The sequence below is a fragment of the Neoarius graeffei genome, chromosome 22 (genome assembly GCF_027579695.1).
Source record: "Neoarius graeffei isolate fNeoGra1 chromosome 22, fNeoGra1.pri, whole genome shotgun sequence".
Classification (NCBI taxonomy): Eukaryota; Metazoa; Chordata; class Actinopteri; order Siluriformes; family Ariidae; genus Neoarius; species Neoarius graeffei.
In genome coordinates this window covers 20,266,209-20,276,257 of record NC_083590.1, presented here as the reverse complement: position 1 = coordinate 20,276,257, position 10,049 = coordinate 20,266,209, and the positions used below count along the sequence as shown (strand labels likewise).

At 39.7% G+C, this 10,049-nt stretch overlaps 1 protein-coding gene across 3 annotated transcripts; it reads left to right on the top strand.

The window, feature by feature from the left end:
- Positions 1–2,239: 2,239 nt before the first annotated feature.
- LOC132870756 (class I histocompatibility antigen, F10 alpha chain-like) lies at positions 2,240–9,853 on the top strand. 3 transcript variants are annotated; one of them, XM_060904587.1, is made up of 6 exons: positions 2,240–2,357; positions 4,922–5,176; positions 7,477–7,764; positions 8,067–8,339; positions 8,929–9,027; positions 9,292–9,853. In XM_060904587.1, exons 1-6 carry the CDS (start codon positions 2,291–2,293, stop codon positions 9,303–9,305), a joined length of 996 nt encoding a protein of 331 aa, XP_060760570.1. In that variant the 5' UTR covers positions 2,240–2,290; the 3' UTR covers positions 9,306–9,853. The 3 variants fall into 3 exon arrangements, with proteins under 3 accessions (XP_060760570.1, XP_060760569.1, XP_060760571.1); XM_060904586.1 differs by having other exon boundaries at positions 8,929–9,033; XM_060904588.1 differs by lacking the exon at positions 8,929–9,027.
- Positions 9,854–10,049: the final 196 nt, after the last annotated feature.

Here is a 10,049-nt window from a genome sequence, read left to right as displayed (position 1 = left end):
CTCGCACCGTTTTGGAGTGGGGCTGAAGCGAGCCAAGCCGTGCCGAGTGAGGCTGGGGGCGTGAGCAGACACTCCCCTGTGCACTGATTGGTGAGGAGGCGTGTCCTCACATGCCCACACACGCCCCGCGAGCGCGCTGGGATCTGTAAACACCGCAAACCCGGAAGAAGAATAATTACGAATTACGAGAATTTCTGAAGCCTTATGCGCCTCGCCTCATCTATATGCTCTTGCCAGTATCTGTTGGCGTTGTCGGTGACAACAAGCCACAGCACCAAGACCAGCAACACTAACGACACCATGTCCTCCATGTTTATTGTTTACTATCCGGGTCGTGAGACTACTGCTTAAAAGATCATACAGAGCATCGTGCATGAGTTCGCAGAGCGCAAGGCTCATCGTATGCCCTTCAAATAATGCGCGCAGTAGGCTATTGATGTTTCATTATGAGCCATGTACAGTATGTCGCCTAATGTTTTTTTGTTTCTGAGTTACATGTTCGTTTGAAGGACTTAATGTACAAAATAACATAGTTGCACCCCGTAGTGTTGAAATTGGTAAACACAGTGCATTCAGTGAGGTTTGCACCGCCCTCCTTTTATTTCTGACTCTTCCTGTCACCGTTGCAACCTCTGAGCGCTCATTCGTATGCCCTTCAAATAATGTGCGCAGTATAGGCTATTGATGTTTTATTATGAGCCATGTACAGTATCCTAATGTTTTTTGTTTCTGAGTTACATGTTTGTTTGAAGGACTTGATGTACTAAATAACATAGTTGCACCCGGTAGTATTGAAATTGGTAAACACCGCAGTTGCGGACATTTTGTAGCCTAAAATGATGTTATGATAAGCTTTAATAAAGGGCCCGGTCATTTGCCCCGCCCCCGGCCCGGCTCTGACTTGTTCCGCCACTGTCACTGATGTCACTGTTTGCGCTGCTTAACAACATCACGTGACGTCCACCCACTTTCGCTAACTCCACCCAATGTGTCCACCCACTTCCAGCCAGCATGGTTCAGCGCGGTTGTAGTCGAAATGCAACTCCAACAGCCCCGCTCAGCTCGACTCAGCTCGACTCAGCACGGCACGGCTCAGCCGCGTTTGTAGTGGAAAAGCGGCATTAGACCACCACCTCTGTCCAGGTTGACAAAAATGGCTTCTTTAACTTCTCGCTCATACCAACGATCCTCTCTGGCTAAAATGCGTACGTTGCAATCCTGAAATGAGTGTCCTTTGTTGTTAAGATGAAGATAGACAGCAGATCTATCCATCTTCACCACACTAACAGGATGACTCAACGACACCTTAGGATTGCTTTTCATCTATGAGAGGATAAATGCCTGATACTCCCTATTAGTCAGACAGAACTGAAGAAGCCTTTCGGATGAGAGGTGAAAGGTCTTCAAGAATCTTCAAGTGAGTCCAGTTGCTCTCTTTTACCACCCACAGTTTACTATGACCTGGATGACTGAGAATCTTCACAGACATGCGAAAGTGATCACACACCATCAATGCTCACAGGTGAAATGTTCATCTACAATCTTTGACTTGATGGTTTGTACAGCTCATTTGCAGCAGTGAGCATTGTTTTCCTTTTTTCCCTTTCTATCCATGGACATCTTTAACTACAGCATTTTCTACATAATTTATTTTCAATTTTGTATTCTAAGTTGTTTTAGACTAGATTTTGATCAGATTGTTCCCTTTGATAATTTCTCTGTTCTTCCCTATATTTAATAGGATGATAACATGATATTGCTATATTGGTTTTGAACATTTTGTATTTTTTTCAATAAAGTGTTATTTCCAAAAAAAAAAAAGAAAAGAAGAGAAAAAGAAATTGGAAAAAACGTTTGATGCAAGAATGTTCTGCGCATGCGCATTATCTTCTAATTCTTCTTCGAATTGAAGCGGTTCCCAGGTGATGATATTGTGTATTTACCGCCACCTACCGGTCTGGAGTGGTGCACATTTGGAAGTTTCTTAGAAAGAACTTACGTGAGCGTGATTAGTGAAAAAAATCAAAACAAATTCACTAAATTCTATCAACTAAGTTTCTCTCTCTTGAACTTGTGTTTTAATAAAAGACACAGAAAGCCTTTATGCGTTTTCATGAAGTTCTTGTTGATTAACATGCAGCTGAGCTCAGATGATAGTGCAGCAGATAGTGTTTATGTACCATGTGCGTCATTTTCAGGCGGAAGTGAGAGTCTGACTTTCATTCTGTTTTCAAACACACCAGTCACGTGACCACTTTCTCCTGCGGTAATGTGAAGGAATCACCTGAAAATGCGGAAAGCAAAGATTATTTATACTTTAGTCTTCTTCTTCTCCCTTCTCCAGCAGTCGTGTTGTGGTAAGTGTTGGTTTCGTGGAGACTTTTTAAAACTAGTTTTTGTGATCAGTGCTGTGTTTGTGATTGACAGTGTAAATGCCCGGCACAGACACACTGGGTTCGACCAAATAAACCAGTCTGGGTCGGAGTGGGGGGAACTGAAACCATGCAGAAAGCTGGACTCATTATTTGTCTGTCTGTCTGTCTGTGCATCACCAGACAGTTAATGCAAGAATAAACATGAACTCAATCACGTGGTCCAAAATGGGCCTCATTAACGAATGAGATCAAATGTTTTTTCTTAATTATTATTTTTTCCCAAGATATTTACATAGAAATTGGTGGCACATAGATGGTTGTATACTGAATACAAAGTTTGAAAAATTAGTAAAAACAAATGATGCAAATTAGTATTAATTATGCTAATTAGGTAAAATGTTAACTTGGTAAACTCTCTACTTCAAAGTTTCACCAAATGGATTTATTTGTGCAATATAAAGCTGAGCTTAAAGAAGGAGAAATCAGTCTCATCTCATTATCTGTAGCCGCTTTATCCTGTTCTACAGGGTCGCAGGCAAGCTGGAGCCTATCCCAGCTGACTACGGGTGAAAGGCGGGGTACACCCTGGACAAGTCGCCAGGTCATCACAGGACTGACACAGAGACACAGACAACCATTCACACTCACATTCACACCTACGCTCAATTTAGAGTCACCAGTTAACCTAACCTGCATGTCTTTGGACTGTGGGGGAAACCGGAGCACCCGGAGGAAACCCACACGGACACGGGGAGAACATGCAAACTCTGCACAGAAGGGGCTCGAACCCGGACCTTCTTGCTGTGAGGCGACAGCACTAACCACTACACCACCATGCCACCTACCAGTGTTTATATCAAAGAATATAAATTATTATTTTTATTAATATTCACAGCTTTTAAAGCGAAACACTGTGTGATCCACATCCAATAAACAATTCCAGTTAACTGAACTGAAATTGACACTTGCGTTTCTGACTTCTGGTTTAAAAAATATATATTTTATATATATATGATCATTCCGACCACTAATATCTCAATATTTTTCATCAAAACAACTACAGTTATATTCTAAAATAATTATTTATTTACATGAGTCAGTTTGATTTGAAAAAAATAAGTAGGTAAAGCTATGAAAACTCGCTTCAAAATGTCCCATGAATCATAACATCAAAACTAGCAGATGGAAATTTTTGCCGAATCCTTTATCAGAAATAGTGAGAGAACATCCCTATAAAAGTTATCTGATTAATATTGACAAGTAATCCAGTTGGAAACCGATCATGAAAGAGAGAGAGAGAGAGAGCGCGAGCCTGAGCGCTTTCCTGTGACTCAAAAAGCACCAACAGTTTCCCGACGTCCCGCAAGCAGAGAGTGAACTCTGTTGTACCAACTTCAACCTGCCGTTACTCCCAAAGTACTGAACAGATCTTAACCAGATGCATTTCCTCGAAAGCAGAGATTATAAGCTTTTTAATGATAGTATTCACGATAGAAAGTATTCAAGAGTTAAGTAATGACAGATTTGGGAACTTAGATGAGCGTCTGCATGCACAGTTTTCACAGCGAGCGTCTGATATGCCTAATGTCATGGATCACCGTTTATTACAGGATTTTCTTTCAGTCTGCACTGCAGGGTGTCAGTTTTCTCTTTGTTCTATTTGTTTAATGTATTACATAATTTGTGTTCCCATTTGAGCAGGCAAGTTGTTCAGCAACTCAGTCATCAGTTGACGCCAAAACCATGACTAAATTAATCCTTTTACAAGTATGACATTAATAGTTGTTGTTAAAGTTATAATGATTTTCCTGTTGCCTTTATGCCAGTTTAAAGATCTGATACTATCACCAGTCACAAACATGCACAACCTTCTGTCAGAGAAATGAATAAACTTAATTTCTTTTTGCCTTTTCGACTGTCAAGGAAATGTCACAGCATGTTTTAGTGCTTGAATGGTTAAGTTACAAGAATAAATAGGCTAAGACGAAATTTCATGACAAATCCACTGAGAATAACATTTAAAGAATATACATGGACACAGGAAGTGGCAGCTGCCGGAGCTGTAGCTTATTAGGTGTTTCCAACGCATCCCAAAACAGTCGTCTGTACAGTGTGTGTCGATGCTCTTCTCTGTTCTGATGATGACGTGTTGGCGCAGGAGCAAAGTGGCCATTTACTGTCTGATTACAATGATTATTATTGATTGTGTTGTTGCATCATGTAACTCTCCAAAAACCTGATCAAATCATGAGAAAAGCACACTTTAGCTAGGAAGGTTTTAGACACTGTTAAACAGACTGTCGGTTTTTATCAGCATTTGGTTACACAATGTGATCTCAGTAGACAGACACCAATGCAAAACCAAAAAATCACCTTAATCAAAGAATTTCCACATCATTTTGTTACAATATATGGATGTTTTATTAAAGTTTATATGGCAAAGTATATAATAGGTGGAAACCTTTGGACAAAGACCTTTTGAATCAGAGTTGAAAGTATCTGCAAACTCAGATGATCCCTAACTCCCTGTTTTTATTATGTTGCAGAGGTTAATTCCCTCACTGGCTATTTCCTCGGCTCTGAAGGCCTCGGCCTTCCCAGTTACATAGAGAGAATCGCTGTGAATGATGCCACTGTCTTTTACTATGACAGCAGCATGCATTCAAGAACACCATGTCCCGATTGGCTCAACACTATAGCTGGTCAAGAACTCTGGAAAGAGAGGAGACTTTCAACAGAGGACAACAGGGTAGCTATGGCTGTAGCACTCCAAACAGCCATCAAGCAGTTCAATCTCACAGGTACTTCATGTTTTTCTGTAACAGTAAGACAACTATAGGCTTTGTTCATCAACATTGCTTATTTGATGAATATAAGAACGTTGTACGTTCAACACATGAGACATGTATTCAACAAACATTTTGCTTGTCCTTATCGAAATTTTAATGAATTGCACTTTATCTTAAATTTCAAGCACCATATAGTCCAGAAATATTCAGGAATTGGAGGGAGTGTGGATGAGTAGTGAGATGAAAAAATGCCAGAAATTAAATATTTAAAAGTCTGTATCAGACCTGCCAACCTTTATGCATTTCGACACCAAGTATACTCGAACATACTCAAAATATGAAGAAAAACCAATCAATATTTGCACAGGTGTTTTGAACTCTCCCATATTAACTGACACTTTCTGGAAGGCCCGCCCCCTCTTTCCATCTCACACCAATAATAGCAGAGCTCCCCACGTGTAAAGCGTATGGACCAAAGCAACATACTTCAGAGAATATGGTAGTGCAGGGAACCAGATTGTAAATGCAAGGCAACGTATCTCAACATTTGACCATCGGACAACAAAATTTGTATCTTTATTTCCATAAGATAGATGGGTTTTTATCCTGTGCTTATTTTTAATTTGCTTTTTATCCCCTGCTGGCCGAAAGGCCTGAAGGGGGATTATGTCGTGGCGATTTACGTCCATCCCTCCATCCATCCTGGGAAGTATACTCGTCTCATCTCATCTCATTATCTCAAGCCGCTTTATCCTTCTACAGGGTCGCAGGCAAGCTAGAGCCTATCCCAGCTGACTATGGGCGAAAGGCGGGGTACACCCTGGACAAGTCGCCAGGTCATCACAGGGCTGACACAGACACGGACAACCATTCACACTCACATTCACACCTACGGTCAATTTAGAGTCACCAGTTAACCTAACCTGCATGTCTTTGGACTGTGGGGGAAACCGGAGCACCCGGAGGAAACCCACGCGGACACAGGGAGAACATGCAAACTCCACACAGAAAGGCCCTCGCCGGCCCCGGGGCTCGAACCCAGGACCTTCTTGCTGTGAGGCGACAGCGCTAACCACTACACCACCGTGCCGCCCGGGAAGTATACTCACTTTCTGAAATCAACTCCTCTCACACTTCGTGGAGGAATTTCACCAAACTTGACAAAAGGCTTTGTTATATGACTGTTATACACATATTGAAATTTCATTTAATTTGGGGAAATTTTACCAGAGTTATGCCCTTGATAATTAAAAACTTGTGGTTTGGCAATTTCATGAAGGTGTGCTTGCTTTCTGAAATCAACTTCCCTCACAATTTTTTGAGGAATTTCGTGAAACTTGACAGAATTCTTTGTTATATGTTGGTAATGCACATATTGCAATTTCGTTCAATTCAGTCACATTTTACCAGCGTTATGGCATAGTTGCCAGTGGGGGATATTGTGCTCTCTGAGTACTCATCTCATCTCATTATCTGTAGCCACTTTATCCTGTTCTACAGGGTCACAGGCAAGCTGGAGCCTATCCCAGCTGACTACGGGCGAAAGGCGGGGTACACCCTGGACAAGTCGCCAGGTCATCACAGGGCTGACACATAGACACAGACAACCATTCACACTCTCATTCACACCTACGGTCAATTTAGAGTCACCAGTTAACCTAACCTGCATGTCTTTGGACTGTGGGGGAAACCGGAGCACCCGGAGGAAACCCACGCAGACACGGGGAGAACATGCAAACTCCGCACAGAAAGGCCCTCGCCGGCCACGGGGCTCGAACCCGGACCTTCTTGCTGTGAGGCGACAGCGCTAACCACTACACCACCGTGCCGCCCTCTCTGAGTACTCTTGTTAAAAAAATGTGAGATTATTATTATTAACATGTTTTACACTCATCGGGAGCTCTGCTTTTAGGCAGTGCCTAAATATACATATTACAGTATATTAGCCTGTGCTCACGGTGCTTGAAGTCAGTCTCAATGAGAGAAAGTTTTAGAAATGTCTTCTTTAATCACTTGCTCATTAGCAGTTTGTTTTGTAGGTGCAGTGTGGAGGTCTATGAGCTGACAATCCTTCAGCATTTAAATATAAACTGGTTTTAACTGAGAAATTTCAACAGCCGACTATAACTGTGATTAACATTCTATAATTTAAGCAGAACTTTAAGCATATTTGATATTGTAGTTAAAAATATGTCCAGTAGGTAACAGCATGGTTTTATTTCATTACTATTACAAGGTTTCTAGTTGTATATATATGGAGATGTGAACTTGCACTGATAACATCTGCCCTTTGAATTTCTTCCGTATTACAGGCACCTTATCAGATATTAATGTATATCAAGCCTACGGTCGGTGTGACCTCTATCCAGATGGGACAGTCAAGGCAGTGTTAACCCACGGGTTCAATGGGATGGACTTCTTAACTGTAGATATTGACAGTAAGGCATTCATCGCATCTGTTCCTCAAGCTGTCAAATATAAAAGGATTCGGGAGAAGGATGTAGTCAGGCTTGAGCACCTGATGTCTTACTATAAAAAGACCTGTTTTGACTACCTTAACGTGTCCTTAAAGAATTCTCCAGCAGTCAACATGAAGAAAGGTAAGATATGTGCATCAGCATCTCCATTTGTGTCTAAACATTTGATCCTAACAGCACTATATATATATAGTGTGTGTGTGTGTATATATATAGTATGTGTGTGTATGTATGTATGTATGTATGTATGTATGTATGTATGTATGTATGTATGTTTATGTGTATTTTTTATTGTGAGCTGATTATGTAGGTCCATTAGCTTTACATAATATTCCATTTATAGATCACCAGCTCTCTCTCTCTTTATATATATATATACCCTGTGTATAAAGTGTAAATGGTTTTGTTTTTTTGTTGTTTTTCAGCTCCAGAGGTCAGGATTTTTGAGGAGCAGAGAGCTGGTTCCACTCTCTTCACGTGTCATGTGACTGGGTTTTACCCCAAAGCCGTGCAGGTGAAGTGGATTGGGGCAGATTTACAGCAGGAGGATCTCGAGATGAATGATGTTCTGCCTAATGGTGATGGTACATATCAGACCAGAAGGAGTGTGATCAGACCTGAGGAGAACACAGGAGATCAGCACTACAGCTGTGTAGTGTATCACAGCAGCGTCGAGGGAAATATTACAGTCACCTGGGGTATGAAGTTATGTGTTTTATCTAAAATGTGATTTAAATAACAATATTTGCATAATTAATTTGATCTTTGTGTTTGGAAATTTTATCACCTTTATTTTAATCAGTGACTAAGAATATGATGTTACATATTTAATATATAATCTAATGCAATTTTTTAAATCTCTTATAAGGCCTGGGCTATGATATTCATGATTTAATCTAATCCAGTATATGATCTGGGGTAGAATATATAATCTGGGATATGTCATATAAAGACAATATGGTATATACAGTGTTATTACTCTGGATATTACATCTGGCAATTATATAGATATTGGTCTAATCCTGTCCTGGTGTACGATATTTCATATGTTATTACATCGATAATAAATACTTTGCTCTGTTATTTTAGATGGGTTGTGATGTTAGATGTTCAGTTTGTTTGTTATATTATATTCATTGAATAATGTGTTCAGGTAAATTGTACACTTCTTACATTTGTGTGTGTGTGTGTAGTTTTTTTTGTCCCCCCCCCCATAACAACTGTAGTACAGGAGACATTTTCTTTCCTTTTCTTAGCTTGATCACATTTATATTCTCCGACTTGTAGGTAAAGAAGAGAAACTCTTCCGGCTTCCTGTTTGGATGACGTTAGTCTGCATTTTCATGGTTGCTGTAGTTGGGCTTGTAATACGATGCTTCATTAAAAGTAAAGGTAGACAGTTAAACCCTAATGATTAACTAATAACTATGATCAGTGTGGAAGGTCAGATATCAGGGTCTCGTTATTCTCTCTCCTTTTTCAAAGACTGACACTGAATATACAAGTTATAAAGTTATAATAATTACTCACAATCTTCCACAATGAATTAGTGTAAAACCTTATTCAGGTCTGAACTTTTGTTACAGTTTAATTCAAGCCATGTTTAACACGATGAATTGAATCTTTTGTTGTTGTTGTTGTTCCTCACAGATGCTGTGACCTGAAAGTGACAATTTATGAGAAGATCGATCTGTCTATCCTCAACCTCAAACTCCTACAGTCCTCACTGTTTCTTCTTGAATATTGCACAAACCTCCTCTTCATTAAGGTCAATCTAAATGAAAGATGAGAATTTTTTTTGGTACTACTTTTCTTACAATACCTGAAGCCTAGTCTGAGCCACAAATAAGCTCTGAACCTATTTTCATCATGGATACTTCAAAGCAAATGGTTTACAAAAGCCAGACGACACGGACATAAAGAATGTGTTCATCACTTGACCATTCACACGAACAAATTCTCAGTGTTTTATAGTTTGGCACAACTTCAGCAGAATCAAATGTTTTGTTTTACAATAACGGATGTATTCGGTTCTCATTTTAACAATCTCAGGACATTGCGATCCAAATAATTTTTTTTAAAAACCTCTGGATAGTTTAACTTCTTCCACTTACAGGAACAACCGTTTACTACCTTTACTTTCATAATGACAGACATGTCATTTTAGGTTCACTGTAGCTACTGAAGAATATGTTTTAAGTTAAAACTTTCTGTATGTATGTATGTATGTATGTATGTATGTATGTATGTATGTATTTGTTTCTTTTTTATTTTTATTTATTAGTATTAGTTTTCTTGCTTGTTTTACTTGTTTACCTTTTTTTCTTTCTATCCATGGACATCTTTAACTCCAGCATTTCCTACATTATTTTTAATTTTGTATTATAAGTTGTTTATACAAGATTTTG